The sequence below is a fragment of the Strigops habroptila genome, chromosome 3 (assembly GCF_004027225.2).
Source record: "Strigops habroptila isolate Jane chromosome 3, bStrHab1.2.pri, whole genome shotgun sequence".
Lineage (NCBI taxonomy): Eukaryota > Metazoa > Chordata > Aves > Psittaciformes > Psittacidae > Strigops > Strigops habroptila.
In genome coordinates this window covers 75,298,492-75,321,255 of record NC_044279.2, presented here as the reverse complement: position 1 = coordinate 75,321,255, position 22,764 = coordinate 75,298,492, and the positions used below count along the sequence as shown (strand labels likewise).

Sequence of the window (22,764 nt, the reverse complement as noted above, 5' to 3'; positions counted from 1 at the left end):
TAAGTTCCATTTGGGCTGCTTAAGGAAGACAGGAGATCAGTTTAAAGATTAAGAATAGGGGATAAAAATAGTTTAAGAGTAGTCACAGGAGATCTTCGTACAAATTTTAAGGAGAAAAATAATTGAAGGAACCAACCTAGTGCAGCATGAGACTACAAAGATAACAAAGAGGAAAAAAAGGGTCAAAATTCTGAGATACTAAGAAGAAAACAACGAAGAAATTGGTTGCTTAGAAAATAACTCTCTCCGGGAAAACAACAGTAACGTAGTCAGAAGCAAGAAGTATGAACTGGAGGAAAGTGTAACAGGTCCAATGTTGACCCAGGCTGAGAAGAAAAGTTGCTCAGTTTCCGCACAGGACACACACAGCCTTCACGAACTGGCTACTTTCAACATGCTGACCCAACTGAAACGGGGAAATTCAGATTTGCGGCGGGCTTATAAACAGCCACAGGACACAACACGACGGATGTAATGATGATAATAACAAGCTCCCGCTCCGTAGGGAGCTGGGGGAAGATGATCGCTCGATGGCGCGCATGCGCAGAACGGCGCTCAGCCGGGCGGGTGAGGGGGTTTCTGCACGGGGGGTGACATTCCGTGTGCTCATCGGCAGGAAGCGGAGGCTTCTCCCCCTCGCTCTCGCTTGCCTTTTCCCTCCTTGGTGCTCTTTGCCCGTAACTTTAGTATTTCCTGCCCTGTCCCCAGTGGGTTAATTTCGGCTCCGTGCTACGCTCCCCTGTGTTCTGCCCAATAACAAACCGCCTCCTGACAACGTACTTAGTTGCTGGGCAGAAACTACTCCCTCGTCCCCGTAACTCCACGGCGTTACCCCGCCCTAGCTACTAGAAGGGGCGGGGAGGGCGGGTTTGAATGACAGGACGTTTGGTGGGCGGGACAAGACAAGAAAACCAATAGCAGCTCTGGACAGCCTTGATGAGCAGGGCTCACAGCCAACCGAGCTGCGCAGGCGGTCACCTCCTAGAGGAGGTGGGGCGCTCGGTTGCTAGGGCCGCGCTGTTGCTAGGGAGGCAGAACGCGGTGGCGGCCGCCGTCGTCCTCCCGGCCCGTCCGCCGCTGCCTTCCTCGCATCGGGGCCATGGTGAAGCTCGCTGCCAAATGCATCCTGGCAGGTGAGTCCGGCCCGCCCTGCCCCATCCGCCCCGCTGGCTGTAGGAGCCTAGAACGGGCTCTGTGGGGTGGGGCGAGGCCAGCAGCCGGGCGGCGCTGGAACGTCCGGGCCCCCTCGGGGTGCTGGCGGGCTGCGGTCCGGAGGAGGCCCGGCTCGTCTCAGCCCTTTGTCGAGGGGTCGCCCCGGCGGAGGAGAGGTGGGGAAGGAGGCGACAGGAGAGGCGGGGACCTCAGCTCCCGCGGGAACGGTGGAAATCGTGTTTATTGTTACCTACCGCGTGTTGTCTCGCTCTTATGGCATATGGAGAATCAAGAGGTGTGCCCAGGGAGGGTGTGAAGCGTAGTCGGACCAGCTGAAATGCATGGACAGGATCTGAAAAAAATAAAAAAAAAAGGAAAGAAAGAAATAAAGAAAGAAAAAAGACAAGGAAAAAAAAAAAGAAAAGAAAAAGAGTATTTTTATAGTGTGGACAGGTGGGCTGAGGATGAGGGGAGTGTGAAGGCAGCAGGTAGGCAGCTGAGTTCTGCCTAGCGCAAAGGAGGCTCCCCTTGTGCTGGAGGGAAATTCATATTGGCAATAGGGATGGTTCTGAGAGCGAGGTGAAAATGTAGAGCCTTACCAAAGAGTAGAAGGATGAAGCATGTGTACTTCAGAAAGACGTCTCTTCTCCCTATGCAAACTGGAGGTTAACCTGAAACAAAGTGAGGTGAAGACACTGGACTATATAGTCAGGATGGATTATGGAGATGCTGAAAGTAAGTACAGCTAACTCTTAACACTGCAGAAAGCAAGCTTGTCCTTCCCTCCCTGCCCCCACATTGAAGCACTGTGCAGCCTCAGCCAGAAGCACAAATCCATAAAACTTTTGTGTGCAGACAATTCCCAGGTTTAACTCTGCTCCAAACCTGTTTTCTTTCATCTTTTTAATTTTTTTTTAAGCCTCAGAAGCAGCTAACAATCAACATGCACAAAGCCAGGTGTGATCTTTGGCAAATGCAAAAGAATTAATCAAGAATTAATCTCCCTTGCACCTCTTTTGACAGCTGCTGTGGACAGCATGACCATCTTGCCTGTCTTCTAGATTTGAAACTTACACATCACTTCCAGTCTGAAAGTTCCCAGGTCCCAATACATAGGCTTTGCTTAAGTCTTTCAGGTTTTGTTGTTTAGTGTTACCAAAGGCCCATTTCACAACCATTTTAAATTCACACAGGTTTTCTTTGGATGACCCAGTTATGTGCTTTAATCCTCACTGGGTCTGAAGCTGCCTTCTCAATTCTGTTCACAACACAAATGACAGAAAGGTCCTGTCCCATATTTGTTCTCTTAAGTGCTACAATAATATCCATGTATTATGAAAAATACATATTATTATAAATAATGAATAAATGAGGCAAAATAACTTAGTGAAAGAAACGTAAGAGATAAGTAACCACAACAACCTAAAGAGAGCAAGAAAATGCAATTACATAGGTAGGAACGAAAACATCAGAAACTGAACAGGGAACTCTTGTATACCTATGGAAATGGTTATGAAGAATAGAGTGGCTCATAGTACTGGGATCTGCACCAAGGTCAAAAAGAACAATAGGGGGAAAGGGCTTTTATTAACAAGAGACTATTAACTTGACAACAGAAAGCAATTCCTGTGTTATCTCAAGGGTAATTTACAGACACACAGTAAAAGATACTGTTGTTTGAGCTTGCTATGGAGACACTATGAAAAGGTTTTCATTGCAGAAAGACAGTTGGCAATAGCAGGCATTTTAGAGACACATTACAGGTTCTGGCAGAATAAGAGAAATATGGATGGAATAAGTATTGTGGGATGCAGTACTGGCAAATGAGACCAAACTAAATGAAAAGGGAAAGGAAACTTATTTTTTGAAAGTGTAGTGATGTAATGGGCTAAGAGGGTGGAAAAGAATAAGAAGAGAGAAAGGACAACTGTGGGTGTCAAACTGAAGAAAGGCACCACATTAGTTGAGAATTTGCACTGGATGATGCTGCCGCAGTTTGAAGCAGTGTGTGCTTCTCTATCTCATTTTACAAAGACAGATCTAATTGTCTATTGAAAGACAGAATAGCTTCCACTCAGAACAGAGTGTTGTCTTCAGCACAAGCTTGAGCTGATCAGGGAACAAACAAGCTGACTTACCAGATTTTCCTGTCTAAATATTATGAGCCCAACTCAGCCTTAAAGTAAGCAAGCATGCTAAAAATGTTTAAACAAGAACTACATTTGGTTAATGCATTTAAAAAGCTGTAATAAGGTCAAAATATACCCCTTTCTGGATTTATTTATTAACAACATAATGTAAAAGACTGGTATTCCAGGCTTGGCTGTCATGAGCATTCCTTTAAGGGTAAAGCTAGAACCACTGAGGTATTTAATTCGTGTTTTCTGTCCTTTGAACTATATCCAGGCTAGTGAGATAGTATGTGAAGAGAGGAAAGCCCTTTGGGAACATTAATGTAAGTCTTTGTTTTGCAAGGACTGTGATATTTTTCATGGAGTGACATGGGCATAGGTGAATCCTCCAGTTCTCTGCTATTGCTTTGGATCTTATGCAGCAGGCCAAAGCAGGCACCTGCCAAGTTTGCCTGAAGTGTTGTGCAAGCCATACCAGAAAGCCTTGCTCTAGAAGAGCAAACTAAAGCTCCTTGGTTTTCCTTCCATACAGGAATGAATCAGCAGGCTCTTTCTCTCCAGCCAAGTGACATTTGCTTCTGTTAAGCTCAGGATGCAACTAATGAGCCACCAGCAGCATTGAGTCAGCAAGAGTTGCTCTCTTAGCAGGGTCAGCAAGAAGAGTTCATTGAGGAATGTTACCAGTTTAAGCAGCTTTGTAGTATATAAATGACCTGTCTCTTTGCTAAACTCAGTATATAACAAAGATCTGAACCTGGGGAAATGGGTAATCTAAGGAGAGGAAATAGCCTCCTATGCAGCCCAGTCCGCTTATCAGATTGTGTTTTTCTTTATGTGATAATATCTCTGGGAATTTTTCTTAGGTAAAGACTATAGGGTAGACATGAATTTTAGAACAAACAACAGTTTCACCCTGGACTGGGAGGCCTTTACTGTCATTCATAGAGCAGAAATTTGATGTCAGCACCAGTATACATAGTGGCAATATTAATTTCCTCACATGGGTATTAACTTTTAGGCTGTTCTATGCTTCTTGTGACAGTTGTCTTGCCTGTATTTAGAGTTAGAGCATCCAAACTCCTGTGGCATATGGTAGTAACAGAACTGAGGGAAAATCAGATTCTCCAAGACAAAACACAAATCTTTTATGATTTTGGGTTTGCAGGAGATCCAGCTGTGGGAAAGAGTGCTTTAGCCCAGATGTTCCGCACTGATGGGGCTCATTTTCAGAAGAACTACACATTGGTAAGCATACAACAGGCTCAAACGTTTTTCCAAGTTGCATAAGAAAACTAATAAGGTCTAGAACAAAAGAAATAATATGATTTTAAGTCGAGGCATTCAAGGTGGGTTCTTACAGGATCTCCTTTCTCTTACCCCTTAGATTGTGAAGAGAAACCATTTAATATTCTGTCTTTACATTATGTGGGTGCTGCTTTTGAAACTTAATACAGAGTAATTTGGTTAATTTTGTAATTTTCCCGCTGAACCAATGTTTTCACAAGCTTTTGTGGTGTTAGAGAGCTTCCCCCTTTAGGGAGTGCTCTATGAAAAAGCATTGCTGAAGGAGAGAGCTTTTAATTCCAACTATTAAATGTGCATGTGGACAGTGCGCTTATCACTATGCAAACACGAAGATGTGCTGCATAGCCCCAAGATAATTATAATCTACAGAAACTGTTCCCAGATGAAGAGGATACAGTTTGCAGTCTTTCAGTGTGCGAATCAATGGTGATGACTAATCAGAAGCAGGATAAAAATAAAAGTAAATATAAGTAAAGTAAAAAAAGGAAAATATGAGTGTGGAGGAAAAAAAATCCCCACACTAAAAGATGTTTATTCATTGAAATAAAGATGGAAACCAGAATTTAAGGATAGAAATAGAACAAACAAACAAGCTACAAAGCAAAATGAGATAAAAGGTGGAAGAGGCACAAATAACCTCAGTCCCATATGTTAGCTGATCACATGGTTGGTGCAAAACGTTCTAAGTTGTTCTTTAGAGCAGCAATACGATAGTGAATGTTGCCCTGCAGATTTCAGCTAATACTTTTGGCTGTATATAAGCAAATCCCTGGATGTTGATGGTTCTCTGTCTTTTTTCCCCCATCTGAGCAAATCTACGTGGCTTTGACATGTAGGTAGGAGTGTGTTACCAGAGCTGTGAGGAGTATTGCTGAGTTCCCAGCAGTCTATGTTTGATGGGATTGTAATGATTCACGAGAATTGCCTCAATCCAATGCATAGTTGGTATGCAGTTGGACAGGCTTTTAAAAACTCTTCTGATCCTTGTTTTCCTGATTCTTTTTGACAGACAACGGGCATAGAACTGTTGGTGAAGGCTGTATCAATTCCAGAGACAAGTGATAGCGTGGTGAGTTTTTATGTGACATAAATTGGGTCAGAAAGAGACATCCAGAGCTCAAACCTCACTTCAGTCTCATTCTGATGGGAGATTGCTCTGCATGTTCATAAGGCCATTATTTTGCATTAAGGAAATGAGGCTGATCATGTACAATTGCTGATACTCCAGGTTTAGTTTAATCTTAAAAATGTGAGTTTTACATATTTGTATCCAACATGACAATTGAAACCAAAGCTGTTGGCATCTTTGTTAGGATTCTGTTCTGTCCTTTAGGACACTAAGGTTTAGTTCATGTTTCTTAGAACTACAGAAGGTCTAACTTAATTGTTATTTTTCCTTAATGCCCTATATTTCCACTAGTGGAATGTGAACTACATGTATAATTCTGTATAAATAGTGCAGGTTACTGTCCCACTCCACATGCTCTGTTTCCAGTAGGGATGGAAACCAGACTTGGGGCTTGGAGGAAACCCTTTTATTGGCTATACATAAAAAATAACCATTTCTTTTCTCACACTATCTGAACTGGAGTGTTCTCAGTGCAGGGAACTTGTCCCTTAGGGACATGACACTGCTGTACTGAACAAAATGCAGGAGTTAGTTACAAGTTCTGGTATTTACTTTCAAAACTCTTCCCTACACTGCATTTTCCTGGCAAGAGCCTTCTTTCTGCTTCCGTTTTCAGGAATTTTTCATTTTTGACTCTGCAGGAAAAGATCTATTTTCTGAAGTGCTGGAGAAACTGGTAAGTCTTATGTAACAGTCCTCTTCTTCCAAAGAAGCACTTTTGCTTTGAAGATCTGAACTTCCCAGTCTGGCAGATGTAGCAAACTTTGTCTTCAGTGTAAATGGGAGCAATTACCTCAGTTGCCAATGCATCCTGTTCTTCCTCTCTAAAACTTGTAAAAGTACTAGAATACTTTCCAGAGGAAGGAAAGCAGAAAGTCATTCACTTTTCTTAAATAAATAAATAAATAAAGGGATGTTTAACTGAGACTCTGTGTCCTGTTGGTTGAAGTTATTTGTATTTCTTACAAAAACATCTATTTTGCTGCTACTCCGACAGTGGGGTTTTTTTTTAGTGTTACAGAGGCGTGTTTGATCCAACAGGACTTACTCTTGTCCTTGAGCATAATATTGCCCTTGTTTCTTTCCTTCATGCATTTGTGTCCTTACCTGTACAGCTCTCCACTGTGTTACCTCATTTTGAGGGGTAGAATTAATTAACTGATGCAAGGTTTCATAAGATGGCTAAGTCGACCAAATGAGAAAACTAAGAATGTTCATTGCTGTACAAGAGGCAATCCCACTTTTGCCCTTGTACTAGGTCTGGTTTGCAAGAGACCCCTCTAGAAGCTGGCTCAGCTTCTCAAACTGGAAGAAAACCTTTCTACTTTTTTTTCTCTAGGATTAATTTTGCGCTTATTCAGCATGCAGAATCAGCTTCCCCAGGGATCAGATGAGTGCCAGAGCTGATACAAGTAAAGGAGCAGGACCGTGCAGACAGGAATGGGGAAGAGAGCAAGGCCACCTCTCCCAGTGCCAGCTATCCATTTAGTCAGCTCCACTGAAATGTGAAACCTCAGCCAGGGCATAGGATTTCTGTATGTTAGGCTTTTTATTTTTGACTTAGCATCTGTGTTTGTCGTGTTTATGGACTGGCTGTTGACCACATCAGTTTCAGTAGAGCTGACAATGTTCCTTTCTTGCTGTGCAGTGGGAGCAACCCAACGTCCTGTGCCTTGTGTATGATATCACTAATGAGCAATCTTTCAACAACTGTGCCAAGTGGCTGGAGAAGCTGAGGGCTCAAGCAGCTGGAATGCACATCCCAGGTGAGAAAGGGTGTGGTGATTCTTGTTACCTGCTCTCCTCTTCTGTGACAGCAGTTTTCCCCCTTGAGATGTGGGGCATGTCTTTCTCCAACTCATTTGCTTTTATCAAAAAGCAGATAAGGTAGTCATATGTTTCCTTTGTGGAACTTTTTCTAGGTAGTTTTAGACTGTTCTCTGTGCCTCCAACTTTTTCAGCTACTTCTACAAATGTTCCAGCAGTTATTGCTAGCAAGTCAGCATTTCTGGGTGGTGGTTTTTCCTTTGTGTTGTTTTTTTTCTGTAGGTGTTTTAGTGGGGAATAAAACAGACCTAGTTGGTCGTCGAGTTGTGGAGCAGAAACAAGCACAGGAGTGGGCTGAGAAACATGGCCTGAAATACTGTGAGATGTCAGTGGTGAGTATCTGCTCCTTTCACCATCTGTGGAACTGGGTCTTTGTAAAGTTATCTTCTCTCTCAGGTAAAAAAAGATAATTGGGGTCTCCCTTCCACTTGTTTGTCATCTAACTCACCCTCAATTTTAATGTCTTCTGTGCAGCAGAGCAGAAACAGTCAAATGCTTATTCCATCTGTGATTCACAGTTTTCTTATTTCTTTACAGAAGGAGCTGAAAAATTTTGAGACCCCTTTCCACATTCTGGCAAAGTCATTTCACCAACTGTACAAAGAGAAAGTGGAAACTTTTCACTCACTAGCTTGAGGGCCATGACTGGCATGACTTATTTATCCTCTCAGCTTCTTCTAGTGCCCAGAATCCTGCAGGATGGAATACAGAGCGAAGAAAAGAGATGAGCTATTTGCTTCTTCATGGTCATCTTCTGGTAATTCAAAATAAACTAGGAATAAGCAAGGGGAAAGACACTCTTCTGGAGTTGCTACCTCAGCATTCCTTTCATGTCCTCTAACTTGGTTCTGTGCTCACTGAAAGTCTGCTAGGTTGGAGGAGGCGGGGAGTAAAAGGGGAGGGCAGAATGGAAATTACCAGCTCTTTGCTTTGATACTGTCATGTCTCTTCTCTGAACAGACTTCCTGCTGCTACAAGCGAGGATTTAGAGGTTTAGAGAAGGAGAGAGGAAGCTGACAGGATGTTTTTCATCTTAAGCAACCCAACATATGTTGCAGGGCAGGACTGATTTAGCCCTGATGCTTGAAAAGCATTTTCAGTAGGAAGCCTATGCTCTAAAATCAACACATGGAGATTGAGATGTGTGGGAACTGAGCTGGATTTAGGTGTGTTTCTAGGAGTGCCCAGCGTTTGAGACCTGTTTTAACAGCGTTACCCTTATCAGTTGTAGGACTGATATGCTGATGACTAATATGTGCTTGTGACTTCTAGAATCTGGTTCTTTTCTTCAACGTGGCTCACTTTCAGTGCCTGGTAGAAACTGTCTTGCATCTGTACCGCTGTCACTTGGTAACGCAGTGCCCTCTGCTGGTCCCAGGTCACAAGATTTCTCAAGAAGCTACCTCTCTTGAGGCGAGCAGGACTTCCTGCAGGCATATCCAAATTGGCTGATCGGCAAAACGGGGTCAAATAGTAAGAATCTCTTTTATTCTAAATACGAGTACAAAATTTGAAACAAATTCTCTTTTCTTCTTCATGTGTTTTTCATCTTACGTGGTTTTGTGTCATTTTTCTTTTTGTCAGCTGAACTCAGCAATACCATGCTCTTACTAGGTTCAGACTAAAATGAGTCCTCTTTGTTTTTAAGCTTTCCATGCTTGTCCTTGACTTTAGGATTAAAGACCACGATTTTGAATTTGCTTGTGGAAACACGACTAAGGAAATCAAAAGCAGCCTGGCTGAGTTACTCTGACTCAGCCGCGTCTGGCTAGAAGTTTTTTATCAGGAAGGGTAAAAGCCTAGAGAGAACTGCTCTTTTGTGGGGAGTACTGATGTTGCATGTGTAAGAGTCTATTTGCTAATGCAGTATGTGAAAGCATCCGTGGTCAGGTGCTGCCTTGTAACAGCCTAACACTGAGAAGTTCAAAATTGTAACTTTCTTTTCCCCCAGATTATGTTAGCCTCCCTTGGACATGGGAGGCTGAATTTTGTAGGCATAAGCACTACAGTGATTTTTCAGGCAGGCTTTTCAGGAATCTGTGTTTCAAGACTTTTATACATGCATTTTATAACCATTTTTATGCCCAGTGCTAGGAAAAGTACATTGGATTGAACGTAAGAAATATGACTGCAGATGTTGTAGCAGAGTTTATGAAGCACTTAGAGAATCTGAAGAAGCAGCTGGGCTCATTTCACTGGCAACGATGTGTTGATGCTGGGAATTAGCTAGGGAGCATGAATACCAACTAAAGAGGTTAAGTAGGAGCTCAGCCTACAAGAAAAGAAAATGTGCAAGTTCTTTTGCTAGCAGCCACCTCAAAAAATGACAGAACCAGGTGGGAAAGCTCTTGCTTCCTCTAAAAAAGGAAGGACTCCTCCATGGGCTTAGGGTAACTAGAAGATTCACTCTTTTTTGAGTTGTATTAGCATTGCTGGCATTTGTGTCTTACATGAGTCGCGTCTTGTTAACCCTGGGAGGTGTCTGTTGATTTCCATGGGCTGAGTAGAGTCTTGTCTGCAGGTGCTAGTTAAGCAGACTGTTAAGAATGTTAAGACTATTAGGAATGAAAGTTATTTTGGATGCGGTGCTGATCTAGTTAAAGAACTAAAGAAGGTTTGATTTGATTTGGTAGCTCATTTCCCCTGGTTCTATTGATGATGTGATTACAACACAAGACAGATACTTTTTCATATTGAAAATAGCATGCCAGGTGTGTATGCCAGCTGTGACGTGGTATATAGAGGGAGGGAATGAACGCCTTGGGAATGGGTGATAAAATGAATCCTATGCAGTCTTTAACCAGGGAGTTCAATCTCTCTGCACCAGAAGGACCTCCCATAACTTCAAATAAACAGCCTAAATGCACCAGTAAGATGAAGATTGGTGAATGCTGTTTTATTAAATGAATGCAAAAGCTGGAGGATCTCATTAAGGGAATGCTTGCAGTGGTGATTTGTGATTTATAGGGGAGCTGCTTTTGAGAGGTTAGTGAAGAAAAATGCATCCCATGCAGGGAAAGATGTATTGCCTGAGAGAGGAAACGTATGATCTAATTAGCTAGCAGTAGGGATTCACCCACTGCCCCTTTCTCTCTTCTCACAGGCCATGACTAGAATTAGAAAAGAGGCTGTGTCTAATGCATGTTTCCCAACTTGCTTTTTACAGGACTATTTCGAACACTAAATTAATGTCCTTCAAAATGGTATGTTTGACAATAACCATCTCAGTCCTTCCAAATGCATTTTAAAAGCATAATATATTGTCCTTCCTGGCTAATGTAGTATAGAACACCAGCATGATGCAGGTGACGCTTGTTGCTATTTTCCTAGCTTATGCGTGACCTTGTAGATACTAGTAGTGAGGAGTGGGTAGAGGGCAGGGGAGCCAGATATGGGAATGCTGTGGAAAAGAGTTTTGTGTCTGAAGGAGTTTAGGGTAGCGACTAGGTGAGCAGGATGAGTTAAGAGACTGAAGCCATTATTAAGCTTCTCTTACTATGTTCGGTAACTCTTGTGGTCACATCTGTAGAGTGAGAATTCATGTTTGCTGCTTATAGCCTTAGCATCTCTGAATTGCAGACACTGGGGAGAACAGTGGGATGAAGGCAGAAAGCCTGTCTGCTGACCAGGAAGCTTCTTGTTGTGTTACAGCTCCCCTACTTTGTCCAGCTGTGCAGTGCTGCAGGTGCTCAGCATGGGTGTTACAACTACGAAGAGACCCAGCTCAACCAGAACTGAAATTTCAAAAGAAGTGAGAGGAAACAAACAGGCCTTTAATTGTTTTTAAGAGATATATTGTTCATCCTGTTCCTGCTTGCTTGTTTGATTAGACAAAAACATTCTTTTTGCCTGGGAGTCCCTACCTCTTACCTTTCCTTTGGTCCTTGTGGTTTTGCTGCACAGAATCCCTGTTATGCTTGTGCCCTGCTTTACTTAGCTTGATACATCACCAGCTGATTTATTTTATCCTTCTAATTTCTGCATTATCTATTCCTAAGGCTGCAAGACATTTCTTCTTAGAGAGATTAATAGATGAAAGAAAACAGAAGTGGAATTTTTGGTCAAATTGTCTTGGAAGAAAGAACTTTAAGAAGCTGACTTGCTGAAATTTCACTGGAAATTTGTCTGTGTAAAGTTGTCATGTTAAAGATGCTTTAATGGTTTTGTTTTGTCTTGCCAGACATATTCTGCTGTGGAGTGAAATGCAGGATATAAAATACCAGAAAGATTAGGTTTTATTGTGGGAGTTAATAGGAATTTCAAAGCTGATCATACTGTGATAAGATCTGTTCAGTCTTAACAATAGAGTGGTCACTGCTGTTCATAATAAAGCATTAAATATACTGAAATGGGGCTGTCAGAACAGTTTCTTCTATAGAGACTTAAAACTTAAGAAAGGCCATCTTTCAGAAAACTGATCTGATAAATGACACCATTTGGACCAGGGTTATTTCTGATATAACTCCAGTGACTTAAAGGGCTGGATTTAGTCTTTTATGCCAATTGCCTCCCCTGGGTAAGCTTCATTTCTTTACCCACTATACATCTTGGACCGATCTGACCTGATAGCAAAAGACACATGATGTTGTTGAAAATGAAATACTGCCTTGGGGCAGAAGGATAAACTATGTGGCCTCCTGAGGTCCTCCCAGCAATACTTTCTATAATTCTATTAGATTAAGTGGGGAAAGAAGTAGCGTGGAAAGCACAAAACAGGCTAAGTCATAAACTAGCAATTAAACTGGGAGCTGGGCTGGGCTAGGGCAGAACACGTACGATCTATCCCAATTAAGGGCTGTATCTCAAGAGAAACGAGGAGCCTGACACAGGTGCTGACAGCAGGGAAAACGCTGCATTTCTGTTCTGGAGGCAGCAACTGCTTTCTACTGGTGCTTACACAGATCCACGGGAGTCCGTACCCTCCTCAAGGCTCTGCTCTGCTTTCAATAAAGACTGTATCTGTGATGTTCAGGTGGCAACTCTTTGCAGTTGTTGTCTTGTCTGCCTGTATGAGGCCAGCAGAGTATGTCCTAGCAGCAGGAAGACATTCCTATTCTTGACACCTGCGTGATGGGACCCCTCTCTCCCCATGCATTCATTCTCAGTCCTTTTTGTATCTCATATCCACTTCTTGATGGAGAATATCCACCTCTGCTTGTTCTTAGCAAGTAATTTTTCTGTCTTGCGCCTGGTACTCCAGGGAAGCTGGGGCTAAGGGACTTCTAGGACCTTCTGGAGCAGAGGTGGAGTCTGAGAGGGAGCTTTTCAAGGGCTGTGTTGGCCCCCACAACATCTCTCAGCCTAAGGGCACATCATCTCTCTGCTGCTCTCATCCTATTTCCTCCTCCTGCTGTCATCTTGCCTAGAGAACAATGTCTTCTGTGCCAGTTGCCCTTGGCTCTGCTGACCCGGAACAACAATGCTTGGGGGAGGAAGAAAGAAGATTGCTGCTCAATCTCAACTCTTTTCAGGGCTCTTTAGCTATTGTGACTCCCCATCAAAGTCACCGGAGAGATGAGGATGTTGCTCAGCCTAGAGTGTAATTTTCTGGCAGAAGACCCCCAGCTGAGTTCTGGCAGCCTGATCTTGGCTCTTCAGAGCTTGCTGCAGTGTAACTTTCACAGACACTGCCTGTTCTTGTTTTGACTTGGAGTTTTGGTGTTGGTTTGTTTTTGTTTGTTTGTTTTACTCCTCAGCGGTCTTTCTCTCATTTCTCTGTCACAGCTTCACATATTTCCTCCCCTAGAGCTGTTTGTCAAGAGAAGCCTGGAATCACTCTCTTTCCCGGTCTCTGAGATCAAATCCAAATCTGGCAATGTCGAAAAGGGAAATGTGACAGACCCTACATGTCAAGCTGGGGTCAGGGATGGGGTCACTTTGATGAGTTTCCCTCCAGCCAGTTCTGCATCAATTGGAGAAATGTGGAGCCTGTAATCTTTCTACACAAGTACTGGAAAAATATGCAATATGAGGGCTTCAAGTTAGGGACAGTGAGCAGAACAGTACAAAGGCAAAAATTATCAGCTTCCGTGTTCCAAACAGGGGAAAAGCAGGAGCAGTAGGGGAATAGGAATATGTAGGAAAGAGTGGGGTCTGTATCCCTTCATGAAGAGCCCAAAGGATTTGCTGAGGCAGAGTTGGGGGTGGGAACACCTAAGGCTTTTCCCAGCTTGTAGAATGATGTATGGAAATAAAGTGGGAGGAAAAGTAATTTTTGCATGAGCCATTGAGGGGAAATGAGGATACAGGGTAGAGCTGGATGACGCTGCAGGTGGGAGGGCAGGTAAGAATTAATAACTGAACAGAGATTTTCAGGGCAAAGACCTTGGGGCCAAGGCCAGTTTTTGGAGAATTCAGAGCCACAATGAGTAAGGTCAATGGTAGCCATCAGTTTAGGTTCAAGATGTAGGGCCTGCATTAGAGCAAGGCAGGATGAGTTAGAGGTTGCATGACACTGGGGTTCGATAGGGCAATAGCAAGAATCTGGAATGGTAAGCCTAGGAGTACTATGGTAGATAAGAACAGCAAGCTGTGGTACTGTGAGGAGCAGTGGCTGGAGGAACCTTAAAAAGTAGAGAGGGTAGGCTAAGGACACTATCAGACTGTCGGAGTGGAAGAGTGTGAAGAGGTGTTGGAAATCCAGATTGAGTACAGTTCTTCAGAGGGGATTTCTGAGTGAAGGGAAATAGACACCTACAGTTGTTACCCACACATCTTTGTAGCATTTAAAACACAAATTAGTTCCAGCACTAGCTCAATTTTCTTTTGCCAGAAAGTGGGGTGATCTATTCTTGTTTAAACCTTTCTTTTTGGAGGGGAGAGGGAATGACATAAACTTATGCCTAATTGTGCTGCAGCACCCTGAATACATTATGTTCTTCCATTCAAGCAACAGAAAGAGAACCTGCTCCTCACCCAAGCAAGCAGAAGTGCCCGCTACAACTTCAGCATCGACATCTTACAATGAAAACTTCACTCAGTTCATACAGCAGAAGACCTCCCCAGAATATCAGTACTTAACCTCAAGCAACAGAAAAATACAATGTTGTATGAGATCAGTGTAAAGCAGATAGAAATCACTCTGTTCATGAATAAAATTACCTACGATAAAAAATGCCTTCTGCTCTGCATGACAGGAATCTCTTTTCTGTGTTGGTTTCCTTTCTCTGCTTTTGCTAATTTATTTTGGTTCCTGTGAAGCATCACTCTCAGTCTGAGCTGTGCATGGCCACTGTGTGCTATTTCTAGGACTTTTGTTTTTGTGATGTTTGGTGGCTTCAGTCTGGGGGCTGTGAAACTGGAAGTTTTGACATTCAGGTTGCAGCTGAAGCATCAGACACAAAATCAGCTTGTAAGGACAGCAGAACAGAGTATCTAGGAAAGATGTCTTGCAGGGTTAAGATAATGCTTTTCAGTGCTGTTGTCAGCAGAGAGAGATCAGGCTGCAGTGAATGAACGTGAAAATGTTAGCTGGGGAAGGAATGCTGGCGGGTTTGGAAACAGGTAGCAAGGTTGGGTAACAACAATGTGGGTTTCTTGTAACTGAGGTAAATGCAGAGGAAAGGATTCGTCTGCATTGTCCATGCCTCTTGCTTTTTTCCTCCTGACTGTCTCTGCATATGAGGGTCTTGGAACTATACATCCTCACGACTCTCCTACACCTCCCATGTGAACAGCCCTCCCCATTACCATAATACTCTTTAGATCCCCTCCCCTCCATGTACTTTTCTTTCTGAGGTTATAAGCTGCTGTGAGAAAAAAACTCCACTGGTCTTTCTATCCACTACCACCCTCTCCTACCCCTTTCCTCTCCATCTGGTGCTAGGTTAGAGCTTGTGCCTTGTTCAGTTGGCACAAAACCGGACTGGTATAGGAGCGAGAGAGCTGTGCCCATGTTGGATGTGTGTCTCTGTATGGGTGAGGGGCATCTGAGGCAAGCACCCTTTCCTCCTTTTATCAGACCATGCTCATTTATTATACCATCTGTTTTCCCAGTGCTGGAGATGATGCTGGGGATATGTGACTTGGGGCACTCAGGCAGAAACTGGCCTGCACAAGGCCGGCCATGTGTTTGCCTCCTAGCAATGCAGCGGTCAGCAGCAAATTCTTTGCTGCCGCCTCCTCTCAGTATGGGAGAGAGCAAGTGTGGGCCTGGGTGTGTAGGAGACACAAAGAGATGAAATGTGCAAAAGGAGGGGAAGAACGGGAGAGGGACTGGGGCACACGTGTGTCAGCTGGAGAGAAATGTGGGAAGGAGGGACAGACAGACAGATGGGCAGTGGGGGAGAAGGAAAGAGGAATGGGTTGTAGAGAGGGAAGGGTAGAAGACCTGAGGGGAATGGACACAGAGAAATGGACTGGTTGGAGGACAGCAAGAGAAAGGCTGTGAAGGAAAGAAAGACAGGCAGATTTGGCAGGTGTATGGTGTGGAGGTAGATGGATTGTCTGTGGGAAAGATGTGTATCAGCTAGATACTACAGTAATAGGTAAGTGGACAACTACAGAGATGGAGAAAAACAGTGTGTGTATGTGTGTGTATTGGGAGGCGTTTATATAGGCCTGTGTAAGGGAGAGCTGAATGATTGGCAGTAAGGAAGAAGAGCCACAAGGAAAGAGGAGAGAGATAAAGCAGAGGAACAAAAGAGCAAGGGTAGAGATAACTGTGGGGAAAAGAGAGACATGGGAAGGCAAGGCAGCCCTTGTAGTGCAAACAAGAACTGGGATCTGGCGGGGGGGGCGGAAGGGGATTCATATGGGAAGAAGGGAGACTAACAGCACTCCTGTGTTTGTGGCTGAGGTTTTCTTACTGAGACCTGAAAGAGGATGCAGGGCAGAGATCAGAGCACAATTCCTCAGTACTGAACAGAAGCATTCTTATGTATGCAGGGCTCACTTCCAGCGCACAGAGAGACCCAGTGGACTCAGGAGTGTAAATGCCACTGTGCTAGTGCAGACAGTTTCCTGCCTGCTGAACCGCAGTGTGTCCCTGAGCATCTGCAACCTGTGGACTGCCTCTTTCCAGTTTACCTGCTTGACTGCTAGGAGCTGTTTAAGATGACAGCTCAGGCATTTATGTATCCTTTTCTTACCCCTCCTCTTGCCCTTTTCCTCACAGTGTACTCACAATGGAAAAGGAGACGTGGAAAAGCAGTGCTCGGCTTCACAGGCACCTTCTTAATTCTGCCACCCCATGTCATAGACACCACCTTGCTTTGCTGCCTGTCTTGACCTCCCCCCTTCCCTTTGACCATTTCTTTTCTCTTCTGTTCTTTCCTCTCCCTTTTTTCATTTCCTCCTTTCTCTCTTCCTTCAACTTTCTGTTGTTTTAAATTGTTACTCTTCCCCGTAACTCCATCCCCCTTTCTCTGTTGTGTTCTAGACTCCTAGTTTACATGCTCTCCTTGTTGTTGCAGCTTATTCCCTCCGGTTGCCCTGTTTCTTTTCTTCTGCTCCTTTTTATCTCTCCCCAGTTCCTCAGACTCCTTCTGTCTGTGCCTGTCTGCCTGCTTTCCTTCACTCACTGTCTGTCTCTCTAGAATTGGGTTGTGAATTCTGTTGGCATCAGAGCGGGACAAACTGTAAAACCGAGGTTCCTGGAGGGCCAGGTTGTGATCATTTTATTTTTACAATGTCCTTGGATGTGTAAAGGTGTTTGTTTGAGGGGGAGGAGCAGTGCATGTGCTCCATGTGGGAGAGCAGAGTGCAGGCCAGAACGAATGAAGCTTATAACTGATATAGGTCAGTCGCAGAGAAGAATCCCAGTGGTCTGTGAAAAAGCGCTTTGTCTCTTCAGACTGGCTACTGGGAAGGTGGCAACTGAGGCACCTTTTTTTATCCAACAGACACAGGAAACCTGGAGAAGTGTCCTGTCAAAAAATGCAGTAGTGGTGAGCATGGAAGGAGGACCAGCTCTGCATAGGGGTCTGCTCATCTCCCAGCCACCCCCTTAACCCAGGTAATAACCAGCCTGAGATTCCCTTCTGCTGTTCTGAGCTGTCTTCTCTCATTCATGTTCCTATGTCCTTGTTACACAGGGGGGAGCTAGGCTGCTTCCCCCTCTGTAACAAGGACACAGGGAGCTCCCTGTGCCCCCTGCCAGATTTGTTCATGGTGTCAAAGCAGACAACAACAGAGAAAAGCAATTAGAGAAGCCCAAAAGAGAACCATACCCCCACATCCCTGGAGGATGGGCTGGAGTGTTTGGCCATCCTCTGCTGGGGTTGGTGCTGCCAAGGAGACCTACCCAGCCAGCAGTGAGGGATCACCAAGGCCCTGAGCTTGAGCTGGTGGAGCTGCATGAGCCAAGTGCACTGCTGGGAATTGCTTTGCTCTGCAGTAGACTCCTCACTTCCCATATTGATTCACCACCGTGTGAGTAAACTCTGCTTTCAGAACATTCCCAGCAATTTTCATAAATGCTCAGTAGCTGCAGTGAATGAATGAATGAATGAAAGTGGAAAATCCTGATGAGCATTTGTCCTTGGGATTTTTGATTTCATTTCTGCTAAGAATTTTGTTGTTATATGAGGTCAAAGTTAATCTGCTAAGATGACATTCAGACAACAAAGCAGACGTCCAGATTTTCAGAGGTATTTGGAGCCTCTACATCTCTGCAAAATCAATGTGAGATGCTGACTGCTCAGCACAACTGAAATTCAGGATGGTTCTTCGATGTCTAAACATGGGTTAGAGCCCTAAGTGTGAGTATGTGTTTTGCTTTCTTTTTTAAAATAGACCTCTATTCCCAAGACAGAGAATATCACCTCTCTACAATTTTTATCCATGATACACTCTTCCATGCATCACCAGAATGCTCCAGTCTGGCATTTGACTGGCTTAATCTCATGTGTTTAACCTACTTCCTCTATAGGATCATTGGGGATCCTAAACCATTACAATGGCAATGTAAAACCAAATCCTAGGAGTTCACATAATAGCCCTGTGGACACAATACACCAGCTGGCTTTCTCTGAAACAGTGTCTAAAGTATATGTACCTCGCATGGGATGTCTCCCTGACTATGTGGGACTACAGAAAGAAACCCTTCTCTCACTGAAATCAATAGGCTGTTACTGACATCAGAGAGAGCTGGTGATTTTGACTTTTCTAAGATTGCCCACTCACTGAACTCCTGAATAGGTGTTGGGATACATGCTTCTCTTGATTTGTCCCTCTGAATAGCCAGAGTGACTAAATGACCTATCCCACAGACTAACCATTTTTCTTGTTTTTCTTAGGATGTTCCTTCAAGAGTCTTTTTTAACCCTGATTTATTACTGAGCATCAGACAAATTAAAAGTTCACTATTCCTCCACTGATATCCTAAACTATTTGACAGTGAAGAGCAAGGGATGTCTTAAAGAAGAAAAAAGTGTGTATAGCTGGCTTGTAGAAGGGTTACCTGCATCAGTAGCACTGGACCTAGGAGAGCAAATCTGCCCCAGACAGGAAGCCCCAATGATACCTCTGTGGCTCTGAGGACCAGGTGGCAAAAATTCATGTTTGGGCTGGATTGTCACTTTAAATGATGGTACTGAACAGATGAGGCTGCACAGGGTCCTCCTATCTGTCCCCATCTGTGCCCTTTACACTAGAAGAAAGGCTGATATCATGGAATATCGGTCAGTGTTGACACGAACCATCCTCACTGTAAGCCTCACCTTTCCCTCAGCATTTATCATTGTGATGATGCTTCCAGGAAGATTCTGAAAATCTTCAGTTCAGAAGAAAAAACCCCAAGACCTTTCTCTTTATCGCCTTATTCTTTGCAATTCTCTGATTGCTGCTATCTTCACACGAAACAGGCTTTCTGCTTCTTTAAGAACCAAACCACAGCTAATGCACATTTCCTCACAGGGGCTTCATGAACCTGTTTGTCAAGGAATTATGAGATTTTTCTCTTGTGGATTCTGAAGTTGACCAAGAGAAACCATGAGAGGCAGATCAGCAGTGACAGTCTATTGTAGTTACAGTCAGTGGATGGATGGGCAAAAGCTTTATTGGGAATAAGACAGTTATTTGTGTCCGTATTTCATGCACAATGGGCAGTGAGAGCCATTGCTTCTCTAATCCAAGGGTCTGGAGACCCTTTCCCTGTGCCGTGACCTTAGAGCAGATTCTGATTACAAAACATGTGCCATACCTTTTTCACTAACTTTTTGTTTTCTGGAGTATGCATCTACGTGGATGTCAGTGGGAACTATCTGTGCCTGGTTTTGGATATGAATGGGGAGAAAACAGAGGATTTCCATGAAGGATCTGGGGATACAGCAAAGGAGAAGGGATACCTGTATGAGTGTGAATAAGTTGGTCTCAGATTAGATTTCTATGGTGTGTTTATGGTATGTATGGTGTATGTATGTATTTTCTGTGGTTTATGCAAGGGTAAGGGTGTGTAGAGGCATGTATTTATTTATATACAAGATGGTCCAGCATGAAGGTAGCCTGGGACTGTAGATAGAGTGTAGAAAAATGTGTGTTCTGGAGTGGAAAAGTATGAGGGACAGATCTGAGGGAGGGGGATGGTGCCTTTAGTTTAACACAGTTATGCAAATACATGGCGATAGACATGCTGGTGGGAGGGGGAATGTTCGCACAACTTATTTTCTCTCCTAGTCTTATTCAGGAAGTTTGTAGGTATGTGTATGCATATATCCTCACTGAGGATACTTTACCAAATACTGGAATTCCAGCTAGAGTGACTTGTTAGCAGCCTGCCCTCTGTTAGAGCTAATGGGTTGCAGGCATTGATTTTTATTTTTTTCCCTATTGATTAGGAGGCTGCTGTACACACAAACCTCAGCACAACATGGAAAGAGAAAGGGAGGCAAAACAGTTCACATCCTAGCAACTCATCATGGTGGAAAATTCATCCTGGGAACCCCAGTTTTCTCCCACTGTCTCCTTCAAATAAAGAAGGAAGCCTTTCCCTTTTGAAGAAATCAACCTACAAGGCTCATGAGGTGACACTTTGTTTTTATTCCAACCATCTTTGAGTAGCAAGCATTTCAAAGGTTACCATTCAGTGGAAGAAAAGGGAGTCTTGCTTGAAGAGCATGGGCGTTCTAGCTTCAAGACTCAATCTGGAACAGATTTCGTGGTTCTCCATGGGTACCCAACTAATTTGTAACAGCACCCAGATTCCACTAAAATCAGTGCAAATACTTTCATTGTGGTGGGCTTTGTGACTATATTCTGAACTTTTCAGTGCTTCAGTGCCTCTGTAAACTAATGCACTTTGTAAAGTGTTATGAGGCTAAATGAGTTGTTTGCACAACATTTAGCTTGGAAGAGGATATAGGTCAGAAGCTGAGGGAGTTACGTATTGCAGCTTTATAACCTCTTACTTGTCCCTGCCAGAATTCCAGTCCTGTCTAAAAGGGAATTTTTAGGCACTCTCAGGGCAGCACCAGCACCACTTTTGCGTGGAAACCTACTAATTTTAATTATTAGACCTCTGTGCTCTGTGTCTTTCTGCTTTCTTCCTTTCCAGTCACAGTGTTACACTAGAGATGACTCTTCTGTAGTATTTGAATATTTGATGTTTGAACTGTCTTTTACGTTGATCCTCAAGTTATACGAACTTGAAGAAAAGAGGACCACTGAGGCTTTTTCCATCTGTATTTATCTCCCTATTTCTATCTCATTTAAATCTCTGTTATCGCAACCTGCAATACTCTGGCAAAAACCCCACAAATCTTCTTTCCTTGGTTTACTAGTTTGTTAAATTGGCCTAAGAAAACCACCAGCATGAAGATATGATGTGAATAATGTTTCTTAAGTGCTTTGGGACCCTCAGCTTTGGATGCCAGTGATGACTGCTCTGATCATCCCCTCTGCTTGTCTAACCATACAGACTTTTTTCAACTTTCTGTTTTAATTCTCTTTCTGCATCAGATCTCACTTCTATCTTCTCTGCCCCATTGGCTTCCAGTTCTATAATCATCACCCTAACCCCAATTTAGTTTTCCTAACATCTCCTCTGCTGGTGCTTCTGTCTATTAACACCTTTGCTCTGCCTGCAAATACAGCTGCATCAACCCCATCTCTTTTACATCTCATTACAGGAGCTCCTTCTGAGTTGGCCTCCCCAGGATGAAGATTCCTAGATACTACTTTCTATACACTATCACTGTCTGATTTTCTCTTATGTGCCAAAAAGCTCCACTGCAGCACTCAACCCACAAACACTCTAGTCAGCTCCATTACCATCCCATGGAGTTGCTTCCGACTTTGTGCCCTTCATTTCCCTTCCTGCAACTTTCCTGTGCCCCTATTTTTCCTACAGCACTGCCCCTTCTCTCCACAAATAGCAGCACTCTTGGTTTGCCATTGGAAGCAGACTTCCTGTGGCTCCCTGTCTCATCAGCTTCTCATTTCAAGTAATTTAAAATGTAATTTAAAATCTCTCTATTTCCTCCAGACTATTAATTTCTCCCTCCTTACTCTTCTGTAGATGTCATTCTGTGTTGCGCTATTCAGTAAGACTGTTGTTGTAAAAACCTGCCACAGTGTTTCTATTCTGTATTCTTGTTTTGGATTATAATTTTTAATGATTCTTTGTAGGAAAGATGAAATCTCAGCACAGCATCTAGCCACAGCACAAGCAGTCACACAGGACATTCTGGCATTTGCATTGCCTTTGTTCCATTCTTCTCCTGTGGCATTTAGAACTGTAGAGGGAATGTTGTGAGTGGCCTAAGAGTATATAAGTAGGGTAGCAGGAAGAGAATTATTTCTGGAAATTGGGAAGCGTGAGGCAGGAAGCCGTGTTCAGTTCTGATACTGGGATGTGCCAAGCCCTCATAGCTCTCACTTGTCTCAGCCAGAGATTAAAGAACTCACCACCCTGCAAACCTGGCCTTCTTACACTGGCAATTTCTTTTGGAGGAAAAAGTGCCCCTCTACTGTTGTCACTTGAAACCAAACTTGTCAAAGCTGTAGAAATATGTAATAAAGGCAACAATTCTGAATTGTTTTGAGGGTCTCTGTTTTGGTCCAGCTGCTGCATCATCCTTGACATCTGCCTGGATTCTTTAAATGTAAAGATCTGTAATCCTGACATTTCAGCAATGTTTTTCTAGTTACGGGTGAAATCTGTAAATTCTCACAGCGTTGGGGTCCCCTGCAAGCCCAAATCCACAACCCCTGCAGTGACTCCTTGCTCTCCCTACTAGTTCCAGTAGACTCAGAAACCAACAGAAGCAAACTCCTCAGCCC

At 43.6% G+C, this 22,764-nt stretch overlaps 1 protein-coding gene across 9 annotated transcripts; it reads left to right on the top strand.

The window, feature by feature from the left end:
- Window positions 1-992: 992 nt before the first annotated feature.
- IFT27 (intraflagellar transport 27) lies at window positions 993-22,521 on the top strand. Of its 9 annotated transcripts, XM_030478544.1 has the most exons (10): window positions 1,021-1,133; window positions 4,450-4,529; window positions 5,599-5,658; window positions 6,335-6,394; window positions 7,367-7,484; window positions 7,768-7,877; window positions 8,083-8,302; window positions 8,506-8,711; window positions 8,818-9,018; window positions 14,435-14,659. In XM_030478544.1, the coding sequence occupies exons 1-7, from the start codon at window positions 1,100-1,102 to the stop codon at window positions 8,179-8,181; spliced, it is 561 nt and encodes a 186-aa protein (XP_030334404.1). In that variant the 5' UTR covers window positions 1,021-1,099; the 3' UTR covers window positions 8,182-8,302; window positions 8,506-8,711; window positions 8,818-9,018; window positions 14,435-14,659. The 9 variants fall into 9 exon arrangements, with proteins under 9 accessions (XP_030334400.1, XP_030334401.1, XP_030334399.1 ...); XM_030478540.1 differs by lacking the exon at window positions 14,435-14,659 and adding exons at window positions 17,388-20,507; window positions 21,612-22,521 and having other exon boundaries at window positions 993-1,133; window positions 8,083-9,018; XM_030478541.1 differs by having other exon boundaries at window positions 993-1,133; window positions 8,083-8,711.
- Window positions 22,522-22,764: the final 243 nt, after the last annotated feature.